Below are 19,965 nucleotides of genomic sequence, written 5' to 3'. Positions count from 1 at the left end.
GTTAGGACCTTTATCCCTAGATCTTGCAGAAACATCCCAGTTTCCATTAAAATGGAACATGGTGTATCTGTGTAATCCTGTTTCTCATCCATCTTCCCCAAAATTAACTATCACTAAGGACCAACATTGGAGGAAGGTCCAAGATACATACAAGTAGTAATCTTTCTGCTGCTGTTTGAAGCAGGTTCTCAAGCGACCTCATGGGTTGCATTTATCAGCCCCTCTTACAGTGTATTAAAGAATTAAAAGCCTCTGCACACCTAGGTTTCCATAAAATAATGCCTTTTCAGGGCAGACCCCTCCATCCACCACTGGGTGTTAAAAGCCTGTGGAAGGACACTGCTGCTGGGTGTGGGGTGCAGGCACTCTGAGCATCCCTTGCTGCTCTGGGGTGCCTCTGAGGGATTCCTGAAGCACACACTGCAGTTCCCAAATGTTTCCAATTACAATAACACTGTCTGGCACAGCAGCCTGAGTAAGTTTTGATGGCAGGAGTTGCAGAAAGATTTTGGCAGAAGAGCCTTTTTTGGAAGTGATTTTGGGAACCCTGTTACGTGAGTTGGGGTATGGCTTTAACTATTTTTACATTTGTGATCTGCAGCCTTGTCTGCCATACCAACATTATTTGACAGGAAGACCTGAACTTGGATCAGTGGAGAGTTTCTTGTGCACAATTTGCCAGCACATCGTAGCATTCAAATGATGTCATATGACTTCAGAGGGGCCGAAAAAGAAACAAGTTGTTGCTAATAAAGTTGTTGAGGGCAGTAAGGCAAGGATGTGTTGCAAGAAATGAAACATAAAATCTTACCACCAAGCAGTCTAAGCCCAGCAAAGTCAAATGACCCTCGTCTTAAAAATATGGCTGTATTATCTTCCATGTTTTTTATTCAGGGGTTTCAATTGCCTCAAGTCAAACTAACAAGCCAGTTTAGCAAATGACTGTGTATCAGATGCAAACCTAGAGACTAGAAAAGTGCTTAATTTGTTGTAATTCCTGGTGAAGGTAGTGAAATGTGAAATGCAGTGGTGACAGCAGGCAGTGGTCTGCTCTAAGCATTCAGGGAACCATGCATGATGTGCTCTCCAAGGTAAAATGATCCTGCAGCTTTCCATCCACATTAAATGGTGCCTTCCCCCAGCTCTGTGTCTGGTAGTCTAAGTTGTTCTCATTGCACTCTGTTCCTCTCTGAGGGTATGTTTGCTCTTCACATGGCATGGAACTGAAAGCCATGCTAAAGCTGGTGGTCTCTATTAAAGTACTGCCTTTTTTATATATATCCATGAAGTTTTCCAGGAATCAAAAGTGGGGTCTTGCAGCCAGATACAGTGCTGGGAGTGCAGTTTGCTTTGGTTATAGGTATTTGACCTGACCTGCAATTCCTGTGGTAGTTGTCTGAGTAGCAGGGTTTTGAAACCAACAACAAAATGTTTTCTGATGAAGTTGTGGCCTAAGAAACCAAATGTGTGCTCTGCATTACAGCATGGATAAAATGCAACATAAAATTTTTAATGCTGTAGTGTGAATAGTCATACAGTCTAGGAGTCTCTGGGCTCCCTGTGAGCTTGTGCACAATGCTGCTTTCTAACAGAATTGTTAAATCCCCTGGGTGTCTATAACAAAATTCAAGTGAGGTCTTTTGGGCTTCTTGTGAGAGCAGTCACAGATTCCTTTACTCTCTAGTTAGCTTTATGCACTTCATTTCTGTGTGTTTGAGGGGCTGAGGAGAGCACCAGAGGATGCTGGTATGTGATGTGGTAACCTCATTGTCACTCACAACAGCGGTGACAAGCAGAGCAGCAAGGATGCTGCTGCTGAGAACAGTGTTCCTGTTCCTAGCTGTGTAATGATCTCAGCTCTGTCCTTGCCTTCCCACATAGATGGGAAGATGATGGGAAGGTTGTGTTCATGGCCTGCTCAGCAAAGTTCAAGCAGATCTCTACTCACATATATCTGATTGCTTCCACTTGAAGTTGAGCTTTAGGCCAGTGATTCTGGATTAAGTGTTATGGAGATGGGACAATTCTGAATATTGCAGTATTCATGTTGCATGCAAGGAAGCAATTTGCTCAGGATATGGGATTTCAGCAGTTGATTGTTATTTAAAGGTCTAGAAAAGCAAGCAGAGAAATGTATTCATTCTCCCAGTGTCATCCCAAATAATTGTCTTAATGAGGCTTAGCATAATTGACTCAAGAAATGACAAGTACATGCATCCCAAGGTAAAGTACTTTGCCAATTTGTTTTTTCAATGAGGTTAATCTGAAGATTTTAGTTGAAGGTCTAAATCAATGTTTCTGTGGACGGAAGTTGTCTTACAAAGCAAATAATTCTGTTAAAAAAATCACTTTGATATTTTCAGAGTTTTTTGAAAATTTTTTTAAGATTTTGTTTAATTTTAAGGTTTTTATGAAAATAGTTTTAATCTGCATAAAGCAAACATTTCACTGTTTAGGCCTCTGCCTTGTGGACAGAGTTACTGAGTGAGCTTCAGACCAGCTTTGTGGTGCATTGCCTGCATGAGTTTCAGTTCTCCTGATGGTTAAAAGTCAGCCAGCAAAAATCAGGGAAGTTTTTTCCTAGCAGCTATATCTAGCAAATGAATGCAGGTGGTGTGAGACTATGACTTCAGACAGCCTCCCAGTACTCCTGAAGGCTTATGTAGGCTTTTAAGGCTTTTATGAGACTGAAAACAAGAAATGAAATTCACAAGGGTAAAGTGCAGGTGTGGAGTAGTCACAAAACAGCACGTGGGTTGCCAGTGATGCTGTCTGGACCCCAGCCACGTGTTGGAGACAATACCTGCACAAGTTTATTGTAAGTTCTTCCTCAAATGGGCAGAGTAAGGCTCTCCTGGGCTCCCCAGACACACACCAGAGCCAGGGGAAGCCTCACACCACATCTGCTGCTTGGCACAGCCAGGTGGGTTAGCCCTAACCACTGGTGAATTTGCCTGGGCTGATTTTGGAGTGTACTGAATTGAAATGTTTCATTGTGAGCACCACTCAGAGAGGTGGTCTGTGCTGGGAACCTTGGCAAGCATCTCTGGTATGTGGCGAGTTGTATCAGATAAATTTTCAATGGGATGTTTGCCCATTTCCACAGAAACTCACATCCATCCCTGCACTGAAAGATATGTTTTAGTCTCAAAATGCAACCAAAGTAACCTATGCTGAAGTTTAATTTAGCATGCAATTCTCTTTACTCTGTGTAAAAGGTGTCATGGCATCTGCTAAAATCTACACATTTGTAAATTTCTGTTCTTAATGTCAATGTAATTCAACTTTACTCTTGGGAGGGCATTGCATCTAGGACTTCATTTTTATGAATAAACCAGAATTCCTATAAAGAGCTTAGATCTTGACCAGATATACAAATGGAACCATGTTAGTGCTGTTCAACCCTGATGTCATATGGGTTGGCTGCCCCAGTGGAAAAGTTTTTTAATGGTATCTCTTCGATTTAAACAATAAAGAATTTTCTGGTAGATTATATCTTTGAGTTCTGCCTTTATTGGCAGAAAATATTAGTCATGGAAGTACTAGGACGTTTAAGCTTGTTGCTTTTTAAGGTAAGGGGAAAAGCCTCTTAAGTCATGTTCATTTACTGATGTTTTTTGCTGTGGGTAATTTTCTTTATGATCATGCTAGAGGGACAGCCTTGTGCTGAGAGTTGTGGGAGCACAGTGGGTGTGGTGGGCTGGGGAGAACTGAAGTGAGAGGAGAGAGAGGGAGGGACAGGGAGGGACAGGGAGAGCTCACTCTGGAATGAAGGTGCTGCTGGGATAAGTGTGATGCTCTGCCTGTTTGGGGCAGAAAGGCCAAGCTGGTGTAACAATTGAATGAATGTTCATAGGTTATTTGATTGCTGCTTGTCCTGTCTCCAGGCTGTCTTCATTCCTTTCCCTGTGCCATACAGGCTACTGTAAGGAGTGGAGTCTGTAGTACTTCAGGAGTGGAATGGTATTTAACCACTGCAGTCTTGGGTCTCAGGGAACAACTGAGTCCTGTTTTGTTTTGAAGTGTTTGTTATGCAAAACCATGCAAGCTCATGTTCTATTTTAGGCAAATAATTTTGTATTTTTCCTGCTCTTTCATCCTGTCAAAGGGCGACCAGACGTACCGCAGCATCCATTGCCACCGAGGCCGCCCGTGCAGCCCCAGCCTGGCATTTCCCTGCTGCCATCCCGGCCCAGGATGCACCCCCCGCGACACAGGATCCCCCTCCTCCCGCCACAGCCGAGACCTCCCCCACGCCCAGCTCTGCCAGGGTCAGCAGTTGTGCCGCTTCTGCCTGGAACAACCGGCATCATCTTGGAGACTGGGGAGGCAGGACCTCCTGGCACGGTTTTGATGTCTGGGAGAGGGCGTCTGAGGAGTGTGGATGGCCAGGCTGGCCAGAGCACCATGCCCATTGCTGAAGGGTTCGCTGGAGCACCAGGTGAGAGAACCAAGCTGGTAATTCATCACTCCTGAGTGCAGTTGATGTGTCAGGTCTTGCTGGAGAGCTGAGCTGACACTGAGATCTGGTGTGCTTTACCAGCCCCCTTTTGGCCTTTCATGGACACCCACTGAGGCTGCTGGGAATGGGTTTTCAGCAGAGATGATTTGTGAATTGGCCTCTGCAGCCTCCAGCTGGCTGCAGGAGTAGGGGAAACTCACTCAGTGCCAGTTTTGCTGCCTTTCCAAGGATGCACAAAGCATGAGGTCAACAGAGATGATGTAAAATCCCTGGTAACTACAGCAGTCTTTGCCGCTAGGGAAACTCAATTTCTTTTTTTCTTTCCGTAATGCTTGCAGTGGATTTAATACATTGGAGTAATAGTTTGGTTCTCTTTGCCATGACCACCCCAGTTTAACAATAATTGAGCATTTCATAGGGGACACTATTTAATAGCTGTTTTGGTAGGTTGCTCTTAAGTAAACCAAGAGGGAGTGGAGCGGCGTGCTCTAGAAAGCATCCCTTAAGAAAGGGCTGCTTTCTAGAGCACTGCAGTGATATTTGGTCATAAGGTACTCTGCTGTGTACTGAGTCACACATATTACTTTTCTTTTGTAGGATATCCAAAGCCACCTCATTCTACCACGGATTCACAAGGTAAGGCAGTTGTTTCCTAGAAATATTTCACATGGGTTCTTAATGTTTATTTCAGTCCCTGGAAGGTCATGGCTGAGAGGAAAAAAATGTGTTATTTTTTAGTATTTAAGTTTAGCATTGAGGAAAATCTGATCAATTTTTGCTAGACCAAAGCATTAAAACATAACCTGTATCTTTTGTAAACATAGAGGTAGGGAGAGGAGTTAGGTTTTGAAAAATCATTTTGGGCTCTTGCTACTTACTTCACTGTGTGTTTTTTAAATACAGAGAGTTTGTATTTTCTAGCTAATGTCAGTATGCACCTTTCATATGCCTTCTAAATTAGAAAATAAAGAGATATTTATGATTATTTTATTATTTCTTTATTAAAACATTAATAAGGCCAAGACTAAGATCTTGAATAACTGCTGGCATCTTACCCTATTGCATGAGGTTGTTCTCCTCTTGGGAGAGCTTCTGGCTTTGTTACAGTCACCAGGGCTCAAGTTCTGACTTCAGTGAAAGCAGAAGGGCTGCCACTCACAGTCACTGACTAAAATGATTCAGAATGCAGTTTTCTTGGTTGGCTGGGGTGCTTTTTTTAAAAATTTGTTAATATCACAATTTATTTAAGAATTTGTATGATGAACAGGTATAAAATTTATGTGGGACATGCTGATTGGCCTAGATAAATATGTTGATTGGGTGCTGCCAGCAATGCAGTCTCATACTCAAGATATTATCAAACCCTGGGGAATGGTATCCTTGATCAAAGTATTTCCACATCCTCTTCAAAAAAAGTTATTTCATCTAAATTTGTTTGAGGAAATAATGGGCGATAGATGGAAGTAAAACATAAGGGCTTTATGGAATTCAAAAACCTACTGCCCCAGGACTTAATTTGATGGCCATAACAAAATCACAAGTACACTTCATGAAGAATGGTCTGGGGACTGACAAAAAAAGAATTGTAAAGAGTTCATGCTCTCATTGTGATATTTATACCTGCTAATTAAAATTCCATCATAGCCTTAAAGCAATCTTTTTGCATTTGAGGATTGTGGTGGTAAGAACAGGCAGCGATAGATGAGGTTTCTGGAAAAGGATAAGAAGTAAAGAAACATTCGTTTATCTTGATGCCAGCAAAGCCAATATAGATGTCTAGATTTCTGTGATAAATGGATTTCCTGGGGGTTTTCTTCCTATTGCAATTTATAGAGAGCAGTGTTTTAATAAGTTTATGCTAAAACTGTGTGAAACAGTAGGTGGATGTTAGAAGTGTTGAAAAGGCAGGGCAAGGCAGGAGTGCACCCATCTGCCGCTTGGTGGAACATGTTGGTGGAACAGTTACCACCCTGGGATCCAGAGGGAGGTGGGCTTGGCCAAGGAGTTCATTTTCCTGATCCATGCCACTGAATACGTATCTAAATACAAGGTATTCCTGCTGATCTGTCCTTAAAATCCCCACAGTGTGCCTTGCAGACCTCAATGGCAGATAGTCAGGAAACAGAGGGATAAGGGTGTTACCAAAAGCTGTTAAGACTTTTGTGGAGTTGGAACATTTACATCCACTGTCCCTAATCTGGACTGGCTGGATTGATGGGCTGAGGACAGTTGGATGAGGTTTAACATGACCTCAAATACCTGATAAGTACCAAGTGCTGCACTTTGGCCACAATAACCTGCTGCAGGGGGCAGAGTGGCTGGGAAGCTGCCCAGAGGAAAAGGACCTGAGGATGCTGGTCAGCAGTGGCTGAACATGAGGCAGTGTGTGCCCAGGGGGACAAGAAGGCCAGTGGCATCCTGGCCCCTATCACAAAGTGTGGCCAGCAGGACTAGGGAAGTGATTCTTCCCAGCATTTGGCACCAGGGAGGCCACACCTCAAGTGCTGTGTCCAGTTCTGGGCCCCTCAGTCCAGGAAGGACATTGAGGTGCTGGAGCATGTTCAGAGAAGGGCAGTGAAGATGGTGAAGGGTCTGGAGCACAAATCTGATGAGAAGCAGCTGAGGGAGCTGGGGGTGTTTAGCCTGGAGAAGAGGAGGCTCAGGAGTGACCTTACCGCTCTCTACAACCACTGAAAGGAGGCTGGAGCCAGCTGAGAGTTGGCCTCTTCTCCCAGGCAAGCAACAGGACAGGAGGACATGACCTTAAGCTGCATTAGGGGAGGATTAGGGTGGACATGAAGAAGAGTTTCTTCACAGAAAGGGTGATTAGACTTTGGAATGGAGTGCCCAGGGAGGTGGTGGAGTCACCGTCCCTGGAGGTGTTTAAGGATGTGGCACTCGGTGCCATGGTTGACCTGGTGATGTTCAGTCATAGGTTGGGCTCAATGATCTCAGAGGTTTTTTCCAGTCCAATTGAGTCTGTGATTCTAGTTGTCAGTGTCTGATGAAGAGAGAGCATTCTGGGACAGAATTCAGCAGTTAACAGTGCTGTGGAAATTAACAGCTGGGGAAGAGAAGATTTTTGGTTTATCAGAGGAGGAACTTACTCTGTGCATAGGGCATCAAGGAATCCTTACTGTCTCATTAGCTCTGGACCACTGCTTGTGATGTCCTTGACAGTCTTCACTCAGTGCATTTTGTAGTACTGAAATTCAAATTTGAAAGATGACCAGACCTTCTTGTACTATAATTCCTAATATAAGAAGCTTGTACTCTTAAAATGGCCTTCTGAGTACTCTCTTTCAGTTCTGTTTCTGAATAGCTTCTGTTACATAAAAGCACTGCTCAGGAAGAAGGGCAGATTGAGGGCTCCAATGCTCCAATTCTGTCTTCTGGGACTAAAGTAGCCCACTTTCATGCTTTTTTTGAATGTTGAGGCATGATTTGCATCTTTTCAGTTCCAGAGTATTTCTTGATTTTTTTTTTTTTTTATTCCTTAGCTATTAGGAACAGTAGGTAAGTGCTGGAGCAATATTCTCTTGCTGCAGTGTGAAAGGATGGAATTGTAAGAGCAGACAGATGTTACTAACAAACTCAGCAGGAAAGTATGTGTGTCTTCATAAAACACCAAGATATCATCCACATCAGAATCACTGTGACTTAGCAGAGCAGCTTCATTGAGCACTGGCTCGTGGAAATCAGTGTGGTGCTGTGCTGCATGGCCAAGCCATAGGCAGGAGGAATGTTTCTGAAAATGACACGTTAAGGTCAAATTGGAGAGTTTAAAAAAAATAGGGAAGGGACAAATTGCTTGTATTTTTGTCCTATTTGCTCTAACAGAAGTTATACACTTTGCCCTCATTTAGATTTAGGAGTATTGACCATATGTGAGAGGAAATTTGGCAAATCCTCCTTACTCCTGCTGTATCCAAGGGACTCAGGGACTCATAAGTGTCCACTGACATATGAATTATGTACTTAGGCTTTCTTCTGTGTCAGTTCTTGAAGAATCCTCATTCCAGTTGCTGAGCAGTTGTCTGCAGCACCTTCATATTGTTATTTTTTTCTCCTTTCATCTTGATAGCAAATGCCTATGCTGTGTGCTGTTTTGTTTTGCTTAATGATCTTTTTTTCCTTTTCTTTCCTTCTGGCCCTTGGGCTCTGTGGGAGGCATGAACTGTGCTTGGAACCAGGAACACAACCAGCAGATAGGTGGAAGTAGATGTAACCTAACAAGGGCCACCCATGCATCTTCTGTGGTTTTTGACTCCCCAGAATGCATTACAGTAGCACAGATTGCCAAGAACAGACTTACCTGCTCCTGCTTACCTGCATGTGTAATATCTCGAGTGAAACCTTCTTGAATGCATCTGAAGTGAAAAGAGCTTTTTCCTCCCCCAAAAGGGGGAGTAAAACTGTGGTTGAAACTTCCATGAAACACGTTGTCTGCCTGGCAGTTTCTTCATCAGAGCTTAGCCTGTGGTTCACAGCTTTAAAATGCTTTAATTTTTTTTTCTGATGTTTATACTTCCACAATATTGACTGCTTAAGTGAAAGTAAGTGTCCCAGCCTGGACCTTCCTTCAAGAAGCTGAACTTTGATCTTTGCATGAAGAAAAGTGTTTGCAAGAGGGGACATGTAGGAGAAGGTGGTGCAGCCCTCTGTAAAGTTTTGAAAAAGCACTGATGAGGTGTTGGTAGGAATTATGAAAACTTCAAACAGGCAGCACAACTCCATCTAGAAGGTGGGAAGAGGGGAAGAGAGCACAGACACACTGGATCTTTACTGTGTGACCTTATATCACCCCCTGAACTGATCTACAAGATATTTAGACAGGTTTAAGATTTCTGCTTTGAATAGATACATATGGTGTGCTGAACTCAGCTGCAGATCTGAAGCAGTTTCATCAGCTTAGCAACAAATAGTCACTTCTAATAACTACGCTAGCAATTAGTAAAGGAAAATCTTGGAGGAAGCTGTGAAGAGTTGAGGGCAGGAATCACTCCTTTATTCAGATGACACCAACCCAAACAGGGCTGTTGCTGCTCCAAAGCTGGCAGTGTTTCTGGGCAGGCAACACGTGCTTTGTTCCATTTTGCAGTGTTACTGCAGGGGAAAGAAACCTTTTGTGTGAGCCAACAATTTGAGGTGTGTTTTCAGTTAATTTCAGTCTCAAGGTAAGCTGAGAGTAGCTTTCTGTGTAAGCAGCATTGTGTTAAGGTGGTGGAGCTTTACAGAAGCTGTTTAAGTAACTAGGCTTCCTGCAATTAATTTTGGTACTTTCAAACAACCTCATCTTAGCTTGCAGTTGCACCTGCAGGCACGTTGGCAGGTAGGAGTAATGAAAAAGGGCTTCTGTCTATCTTCTGAGCTTGAGACAAAATGCTGAATAAGAAGATTTCCAAAGATACATGAGGCAGCTAGTTAACACCCCCGGGGGAAATCAACGTGGTTATCTGCCAATTCTGAAGGTGCAGGCATGTCTTCCCCTTTGCCTTCTCCTCCCCACCCCCCAGGCTGAGTTATTCAGAAAAACAGTGGATAGCAGAACATTTCTATTATCCACATTTTAGGTGAAGTTATGTGACTTTTTAAACTTCCATTTTAAGCAATATCATCTGAATTAGATTGGATTTTAAGAAAAGTGTTTTTACATTGGTCAGGCACTGCAATGGGCTCCCCAGGGAAGTAATCACAGCACCAAGCCTGAGAGAGTTCATGAAGAGTTTGGACACTGCTCTCAGGCACAAGGTGTGATTGTTGGGGTGTCCTGTGCAGGGCCAGGAGTTGGACTTAGATGGTTCTTGTGGGTCCCTTTCAGTTCAGGATTTGATGAATTTAGCATTTGTTGCTGATGGGCATCTCTGATTGAGAGGGAGAGGCCAAACATTAATTTTAAGGAAGGCAGAAGGAGCAGGGTGAAACAGCAGCTGTGGACAACTCCAGGGCATTTGTTGTTTAGCTACTTGCCCAGACAAAGCAGCAAGAATTGACTCGAGCAGTGTGTACTGCCTTAAGGAAAATGTTTAAAGGGAACATTTTTGAAATGAGACTAATAAGTGACTGAGCACTGAACACTTGATATTAAGTCAGTCTGTTAAAAGTAAAAGTTTGTCTTAATTGTCCAAATTATATTTCATCCAACTCAGTCTAACAGCAGTGTTCATCTAGCAGCTGGATAGCCACTATAAAATACCTAAGTGTCTGTTTGATCTGCTGAGAAAAGAATTAAAAATTGTCAAGTGAAAAGTCCCCCAGAAGAGAAGTGATGGAGAGAGACAAAAAGTTCTTTTTGCATTAATACAGAAATGTTATATATTCTTATAGGCATTTTCACTAGGCTTTGGCAGAGAAAGTGGGAGATCTAAGCTGTGCACAGCTTCTCAACGTGACAAGGAAAGCTGGCACAAGCTATAATCTTTAGCATTCCTATGGCCATTGTGATAGTGATGGAGAGTGGAGATGTTGAAAGGCAGCCTCTGTCCTGAGAAAGGTCTTGGACGGAAGCATTACTGAATTGAAGGGTGCTAGGATTTCCACTGCCAGCATTTGCTAGCCATGTACTATTTCCTTAGAACAAAAACCAAAAACAAACAAACAAACAAATAACAACAACAAAAAAACCCAAAAAAACCCTGTGGCCAAGGCAGGAGCTTCATGTTGCTCAGTACATTTTAAGGTGAGACACCTGGGGCCTGGGCTAGCATATGTATTCTGCTAATTCTGGCATCCTGCAATTGGCAGGATTAGTCCAAGTGGAGTATGTGCAAGAACAGACGAACAGACAGAGGATTATAAAGCATCACAGGGACAAGGCTGTGTTATCATCTTGATGTGATTCTGACTTGTGTTGTTACCCATTTCAGGACCTGCCACTGCTGCTGTGCCCTCTCTGGTGTCATTTTCTGCTGGGCTCACACAGAAGCCTTTCTCCAGTGATGTCGGCGTGGTTCACTTCAACAAAGTGCTTGTGAATGACGGGGACTATTATAACCCCAATACAGGTAACAGCCAAGGAATGCACCCCAGACATGCTGGACAGGCAGGAGCATGGGTTACCAGTGTTCCATGTTACCTTAGGCCTTGCTGGTACATTGAAACAAGTCCATCTAAACCAGACACATGGGGGTAAAAGCTTCCTGTGGGTATGGACAGGCACATGCTTTCACAGCTGGTTTTCCATGACTGCCCAGTACGGCTGAGGCCCAGCTCACTTCTACATACACAGCTGGGTGTGCTCCTCAGCCCAGCTGAGCCCAGGTAGCAGAGGTGAGGTTCCTTACTCATCCACTTCACTGTGGCTGGGGCACGGACAGGGGAGGGGACAGGGAGAGGTTCTCATATTGTCCCTCCAAGGTCCCTAACTGGGAGCTGCCTCCTTCTCAAGCACAGAGTGCAAGTTGTGCCTTCACCTCCATGACTCTGATCAGTTGGTCACCTGCCCAGGCTGACCACGAAGCAGTGGGTGACGCACGTGGCTTTATGTTTGTCACTGTGCTTCGGGCAGTCAGGTGTCCCCGTGTTGAGTGACTGTGGTCAGTGCAGGCTGTCTCTGTTCCGCAGGCATTTTCACGTCGCCGTACGAAGGGCGCTACCTGATCACGGCCGTGCTGGCCCCGGAGAGGGACGAGTACGTGGAAGCGGTGCTGTCCGTCTCCAACGCCAGCGTGGCTCAGCTCCACACTGCTGGCTACAGAAGGGAACTGCTGGAGTATCACAAACCCTACTCGGGGAAACAGACCTGTGGTGGTCCTGGGACGTTCCACCTTGTTCTTCACCTCAAAGCAGGAGACGAAGTGAACGTCGTTGTAACGGGAGGCAAACTGGCCTACACAGACTCTGACGAAATGTACTCCACGTTTAGTGGAGTTCTCCTTTATCCTTCCATTTCTCATGTTTAGGTTTACCTTGAACAGGGGAGAAGGGTAAGATATTCAGAAGAAATTAAATGTAATAAAATTCAAAGCTTTAATATATTCAGTTTATATATTTGATTTCAGTGATGGGTTTATGTCTATACAGAAACATTTTCCTTGTCCCTTGTTAACTGAGGTAGCTACAAAAGACACATTTCTGTAGCTAAATGAACTCCATCCCAAGCCCTTTACCTGTACAAGCAGAACAATTGTTTAAACAAGAAGTGTGTTCTCAATAGATACTTCTCCACTGTGCTCCTGCTATTCCCTAGTCAATTGCCTTTGCAATCTTTTCCCTAGTTTTTCAAATTGTTCCTAGTGTATCAAAGTTTACATCTTTGCTCAAGTTTACAGTTGTGGTCAGCTATTTTCATGTTTTCAGTAAAGCAGAGCCGAGAAAGTGAAATTGTAGTGGATATGGTTGATGACTTTTTATTCCTTGTAGTAATGTGCATTGGCATAATCAGTTTGTTCAGTGAAATTGCAAACTGTGGTTGTGCAAACCAAAATGATATTCACCTGAATCAGTTTTCTTTTTTGCCTTTAAGGGCCAAACACTGTGCTAGGAGACAAGGTGAGTGACTCAGTCAGGTGGAAGCAGCAGCACAGAGAGAAACTTGCCTCAGCTTTCCACTGGGAAGATGTGAACGCAAGGTGCAGTTGCTACTAGTGAAAGATTCAGAACAGTTATTGTCTGTTTATGGAGTAAAAAAGATGATTGGTTATTCATGACACTCTTGAGATTAAAGCTTGCTGCTGGAAATTAATAAAAGAGGTCAGAAAAATCAGACTCAACTTTGCTTAGGTAGAAAAGTGGTGATTTTGAAAAATTTTAAAAATTTTACAAGGCCTGTTTCTGGCAGTCCAGCAGTATTTGCATTAGAAGGGAAGTTTGTGTCTTTGGTGCACTGTAGACGACAAATCAGAGAAAAAAAAAGGTTGGTAAAGGAAAATAGTTTTATTAGTCAATATTGTCAAATGCACAAACCAACCCTCTGCCAGAGTTGTTGTGACAACCTCCTGCATCAGTGCTTTCGAGTGAGGTTTGTTTTAACACTCAGCATCTGTTTATATGGATAAAGCAGCCTTCTTAGCTTAAACAGGTAAACACATCTGAGGCAGTAGTATTTTATTTTGCACACTAGCCACTTCTCAGTGGAGGTAACAAAAATGATGCTTTGGCTCTTAGGAGTTAGCATTTCGATCACTTCTGTGGCTGAAATCCAGCCATGTTTAACTGAGAGCAGGACTGTATATTCATTTTTCACATGTACATATATTTGTCACCTGTACATTCTTTGTATCGACTGACCTTTTTAGTAGTCTGTTCATGCCACATAGAGCTGTATTTATCATAGTGGTTTGTGTAGTGTATTTTCCTTATTACAAATGCAGAACAGCTGTTTGTAGCCTCAGAACAAACATTTTTTTTTAGGTGAGGGAAGAACTGCCTGCGCTGTAAAGCAGTACATTGTATTTAGCTGAAGCTCTTCCCATCTGAGGAGATCAGATGAAGACTTGTGCTTTTGTTACTTAGTTTTGGAACAGATACTCCCTAATAACTGTTTCCAGGCAATGAGTTGAGGCCTTCCCACAACAAACTATCACATCCTGGAAGCTGAACTGCTTTAAGAAGAGCAGGCAAAAAAAGCTTTCTGTCCACAGGGGACCTCTGAGTCAGTCCTAGTGCAGCTAGGGTTGCACTGGGGCACTTGTGAGCACAGGAAGGAAATTGTGGGTGGAGTTTAAAGCACCTGATTTGGGAAGATCTCTTGACACCTGATTTCCAGAAATGACGGTGTTAGAGATAAGCAGGAGCTGGGGCAAGCTGTGTTTGCAGGGGGAAGGCTGTTTCTGACAGAGCAGCTGGCAGGCAGTAGCCAGAGATGTACAGTGAACTTGCACTGATGGAAGGAGCCGCCTCCATCCCGTTTCTCTCCTGTGTTTCTGGACCTGAGCACTAGCACACAGTCAGCAACTGCACACTCGTTCAAGGGGGGCTTAGCTTTCTTTTGTCCTTTCTGTCCCATGCCTTCCTAGGGCTCAGAATGGTAGGGACAGACAGGAAGGGTTGTTTTCTGTGTTTTCAAAAGCCAAGCGTATAATACGCTTTTTCTTCGTTTTAAAAACATAATTTCTTGTTACGTACAAAAGCCAGAGAAGCACTTTTCCTTTCAGGATTTTTCACTCTCCTCCAGAAAGCTGTGTTCTCTAAGAAGCTGGCTCCAGACTATGTATGACTCAAGATTATTGTTGCCTGCTCTAAAAATGACTCATGGAAACAAACAAAATGAGCTGAGTGCTTAGGGAGACCTAGCTGGCAAACACAACCTTTTTGTTCCACCTCCCCCCAAGTGAGAAATTTTTAAGAATCATCAGTGCAAGTTTAGTGCTGAGTTGCAAATCAATTATTTAATTATTATCGATCATTTAATTATTACCTAACTGCTCCAGGAGATTCCTAAATCCAACTCACAGATCTTCACAAGCCCAGTTCTGCTAATGGGACAGGGCCATCCTACACCAGAAAGTTTCCCTTTAGACCCAGGATCTGCTGCTGCCTGTGCTGGGACAGTTTAAGCATCAAAATGCAGTGTAACTGCTACTTGTACACTGCTGTAGGGCATTCCCTAAACTGAGTCACAGCAGGGCACAATCTCAGCACCTTATTTTGAGGGCACCTTTAGACTTTTGAGGGACAGCTTCCCATTCATCTCGAGCTGTGTGGGTGGGTAAAGCTATGACCTTTTACAAGGAACCTCTATCTAGGATTCCCACCTTTGTTGAGAGGGATTTGACCTTAATTTGCACTTCCTTGGTAATTGCTGTAATCAGTGTAGGTGGTTTAGTTCCTCCTAATGAGGTTATTTTCCTGGAGCTTACAAGTGGAATATTCACTCACCTGGGAAGACCACAGGGATGTAGCCCATCAACAGGGAAAGGGAGAATGAAACCTGAGTTTGTCTCTGCTCCAGTCAGTGCTTGGATTAAATATTAATAATGCAAGAGCTGGAAGAGACTCGGGCACAAATGCATTCATAGCCCTGACAAGGGTTGGCTCCACACAGAGCAGCCCAGCTTCAAAGAAGGGAGTAAGAGCTCTGCTCCAGAATACCTGAGCCTGCTGACAGAGCATTTACATCTGGTGAGAATCAGCAGCAGCACATGGAAAGACCTGCACTGAAAGGGGCATTTCTCACTGTGGGTTTATGATTTGACTGCCACATCCAGAAGAACCCACAAGCTCAAATAGGAAGCGTCTGTTAACTGAGAAAGCCTTAAAAAAATCCAGTAGGTGGGAGCTCTAATATAGGACTGGTGCCTGTCTCACAGATCACAGTGCTACCTTTTAGAGCTGCATTGTAGGTAGTTTAGTAATGCAGTACATGAGAATTGCAAAGCTCTTAGGCAATACAGTATCTGTTGGGCCCAGTGCTCTAATTTGACATCAAAAGAGGAAGAAACTCAGAAAGAATAAACTCACCTACCAAAGCTGTGCAGGCAGATGTGTGTCTGACAGTCCCTCAGCCAGGCACGAGGCCCCCTGGTTCCTAGGGACTGCAAATATACAAACCAGATGAGTCTCCAGGGCAGCATCACTTGTGAGACAGGTGAGTTCCCAGAGGCAGGGCTTTAGCAGCCAGAACATCTGAAGCCAAGCCAGCATGCTGACAGCCAGAGAGACTTGCCTCTGGCCAAATGTGGCAAGCCTATCCTAAAACCCCAATGTGACACATAAATCAGTCATATCCCCAGGAAAGACTGCAGCAAAGCAGGAATGCCAATTTTCACTGCAAAAAGTGTAAAAAAAATTCTACCTCATTATTTTAATTTGCTATTAAGACCTCTGGAGACAGCAAAGACATTTTTCTACTGTCCACTTTGAGAACACTCAAAGTTATGAGGACTTTCTGTGGTATTCTATCACATTTCCTTTCAGTGTACACCAGACTAGTTTGTGCAGTGTCACTGAGACTCTAGTTGGTTTGGTGAAACCAGCTGGCCCAAAAAGAAAAATTAAAAATAGTCAAGCAAGCTGTAGGTGGAAAGCATAAGAAAGCAACTTGAAACAACAAGCCCATCACCACCCCATGCAGCTTTAAAATGTGCTGGGAATGCAAGGTAAAGAGTTCCCCAACTACAACCAGGAGATTCAAATCAGGATTGAACTCTTTCCTGAGAATACAGCATGCATTTGGAAGTGATTGCTTGCTGATTATCTAAGTCCTTGTATTACAGCCCAGTAGTGGCCATGGGTTCTCTCACTAAAACTAGAAATGCATTTACAGTCTCAGCTGGAGATGGGAGGAATCTGCACTCCACTGAGACTTGCTCAGCAGGTACAGGTTGGCTGCTGGTTGCTCCTGGATGATGGCACAGAGTTCAAATCATCCAGCTACCAGGAATACCTGAGGGCAGTCTCCTGTCATCACAAGACAGGCTTGTGCTCCAGCCAACATAACCTTTTTGCAATGTACCCTGCAGACTTGGGATGCAGAACAGCAGCTCTGCCAATTTTTTGTATATGGGAGATTTCAAACAACACCCTGTAACATGTTACTGCATAACCAGGTTTTGGCACTTATTTCACTGTCTCGATTGTGAAAAAGGAACATGACTAACATTTTTCAGCAAAAAGAACAGTGCATTTCAAAGTATGCTTCAGGGTGTGCATGTCTATACATATATTCATGCATATATAAAAATAATCTCAAAGGGGGAGAGAAATATCCAGGAACATGAACAAACTGTGTGACAGAAAACAACTGCAGATTATGTCCAAATAAAGCCTACCTCTTGTGTAATGCCTTGATGCTCTTTTGCTTTCCAGGGAATACAGCAGCACTGTAAGCCAAAATTTTTTTCTCTTCTCCACCTCCTTTAGAACTGCAGGTTCTGGCTTCACAGTCAAGCTTGCATGTAGATTTAAAATGATTTTTCAGTGTCAAGCACTGTGTCACATAGACTTTGTAGTACATAGAAGTTCTGCCAACACAGCTCTTGTCCATCTCAGTTGCTCAGTCACTGCACTGATTCCGGGTATTTCAGTTGCAAGTATTGCAAGGGACCTACAACCATCACCTACTCCAAGTGCCTGACCAATTCAGTGCTGGACAAAAGCCAAAGCATGTTGATCAAAGGCATTGTCCTTTGCCTTTAATGCCTCTTAAACACTGACAGGCTTGGGGATCCTGAGATGGCCCCTCCACTCCTCCAGCATGGCAGGGGCAGAGCCCACAGGGGCAGGATGTGGCATCTGCAGGGCTGAGCCTCCTGCCACTGCTGCAGTGAGTCTGTGCCTGCCTCACAGCAGATGGAGCAAGGGCTGTCCATGCCTGGGAGTGCTGAGCAGCTGCACAGAGCACTCCCCTCCATCCATGCTGCTGGCATGGGGTGTTTCCCAGTGACTGAGAGTGCAGCCAGCCAGTCATTCCCATGGCCCTGGCAGGACCCCCTTCTTTGTGGTGCATCAAAGCAGCTTCAAGTTCAAGAGCATGGGGAATCCAGGGTGGCTTGAAGCGTCCAATGCCATGTGGGGAGAGCACCTGGCTGCCTTACACACAAGAGATTCCATAAACGCTGTAGTTTGGGGATCTTTGGGGGTTGTTAGTTGTCTGGAATCTGTTTGGTTGTTCATTTTTACCAATCACTGACCTTTGCATTTGTCCTGGTTCTGGCTTGGACAGGGTTAAGTTTTGCAGCAGGGGTGAGCAACTGGATATGAATTGTACACTCTGCTGTTCCTATCACTGTTGTTACTGTTCCTTATTTCACTGCTGTTTCTAGTAAATTGTTCTAATCTCAACCTGTGATCTTCAGCTCTGTGTGCCTCCAGCTGTCATTTCCAGCCCTCCACAGGGGAAGAGAGGGAGCTGGAGGAAGGGTGAGAAAGCTCAGTGGTCTGGGGTATTTCAGTGGGAATACAAAATTGGGGAATACCCTTCCTAAACCATGCCAACACTGCAGAGCAGAGCTGCTCAGAGCTCCTATACATCTAGATCTCTCTGCAAGGCCTTGTCCCTGGAGAGTGAACAGCATCTCCCAGCTTGCATTGTCAGCAAACTTGCAAATGGTGCATTCAGCTCCTGCATCCAGCCCATTGATAAACATATTGAACAGAACTGGCCCTGGAATTGAGCCTTGAGGAGCACCACTGGTCACCCATCACCAGGCAGCAGCAGTTCCTTTCCCTTTCACCACAACCCTCTGAGCCCTGCCCTTCAGCCAGTTCTAGGCTGAGCAGCTCATGCTATGGCTTGTTATCACCAGAGTAGGTACACAGGAAGTATCATCAGAAGTGGGAAATGTAAGATTAGAGGCCAGCAAAGTAGGAAGGTGAATTAAAAAAGAGGGCAGGGAAAGGTTGGCTAAAAGATACAACCAGAAAGAACAGGAGGTGTACCAGTGCTCAAGTGTGACAGAAACACTAGTGGGGGCTTGATTAATTTAAGGCAAGGGAAAGGAGCAAAAGCAGCAAGGGACTGCTTAGGAAACACATTGCACAGGAGTGGCCATCCCTGCAGGCAGAAGACCCTGAAAAACCCTTGCTGTGCCCAACAGTGAAAGCTCTGAGCACACACAGCACAGGGGACATGTGCCCAGAAAACCCAGCTGAGCTGGCTCCGTGCTCACCGCTGGCACGAGAGCTCAGCTGGCAACAAGTGGGAGCATGCACACACTTCCCACCAAAACAGTGCAGGACTGCAGGTCCTCAGAGCACCACATGCATGACTTAACTCCAGGCACAGTGTTCTGCTCCTGGAAACAGTGATTCTGTTCTTTACACATTGAAACCAGCTGCTCCAAGACAGAAAAATCCATCCACCAAGAACAAGACCACCCTCATAGGAGTGCATTACAGTAAGATTGACACAGGAGAAACAATGCCAGCTCAGAAAAGTTTTTGCAACAGATTCAAACATTTGGCATACATCTGGCACAGGACACACCACCCTTCTGTTGCTTGCAGAGGCAGAGTCACTCACTGCAGCACCAAGGATGCAGTCGGACCCAGGTGTGAAGGATGGGCATTGAGCAGACTGCTGGGAGGAATGAGTGCAGCGTGTCAGCAGAGTCATGGGGGAAACCTGGCAGGAACACAGGAGGTGATAAAACACCAGCAGTAACACCAATGACACCACAGAAGGACCAAGAGGCACAGCATCACTGACCTTTTCATGCAGATCCATCATAATGTGACTGAACAATCAGGTTTTCTATGTAGGCTGCTAGGTGGTTGCATTTACCAAGAGCAGCAAGAGACCAGAGAAATTAATTTCAATTGAAAGCTTGAGGCCCCTTTTCCAAGACTGCCTCACAATATTTGCTTCAAACCATTTAACAACTGCTATGGAAGACAATACTCTTTGCCTTGAAAGGGAAAAGTTAACTTTGATTGAAACAGGATAAAACTCCAAATTAGGGCAGATTTACAAGAGCTCAAACTGCACTTACAACTTTTTCTTCAAAGCAGCTTGTAGATTCCCAAGTCATGCCTCTGTTACCTGGTATTTTATATTACCAAGTGCATGTTTGCTTTTTATTATAGCTGTAACCCAATATTGGTACTGGCACAGAAGTTAAGCT

At 44.3% G+C, this 19,965-nt stretch overlaps 1 protein-coding gene across 1 annotated transcript in view; it reads left to right on the top strand.

Annotated features, from left to right (window-relative positions):
* EMILIN2 (elastin microfibril interfacer 2) overlaps positions 1–18,184 on the top strand; it is a 37,532-nt gene extending 19,348 nt beyond the window's left edge. The window contains exons 5-8 of the mRNA XM_071417822.1: positions 4,109–4,441; positions 5,060–5,098; positions 11,329–11,466; positions 12,026–18,184. Of these exons, the coding sequence (XP_071273923.1) occupies positions 4,109–4,441; positions 5,060–5,098; positions 11,329–11,466; positions 12,026–12,363 (848 nt within the window). The 3' untranslated portion in view covers positions 12,364–18,184. The remainder of the gene's footprint in view (positions 1–4,108; positions 4,442–5,059; positions 5,099–11,328; positions 11,467–12,025) is intronic.
* The last annotated feature ends 1,781 nt before the right edge of the window (positions 18,185–19,965 follow it).

The sequence above is a fragment of the Agelaius tricolor genome, unplaced genomic scaffold, assembly GCF_023055355.1.
Source record: "Agelaius tricolor isolate 1412-34295 unplaced genomic scaffold, bAgeTri1.0.p SCAF_2, whole genome shotgun sequence".
NCBI lineage: Eukaryota > Metazoa > Chordata > Aves > Passeriformes > Icteridae > Agelaius > Agelaius tricolor.
Note: the sequence above shows the minus strand (reverse complement) of the source record. Positions and strands in the feature narration are given on the sequence as shown.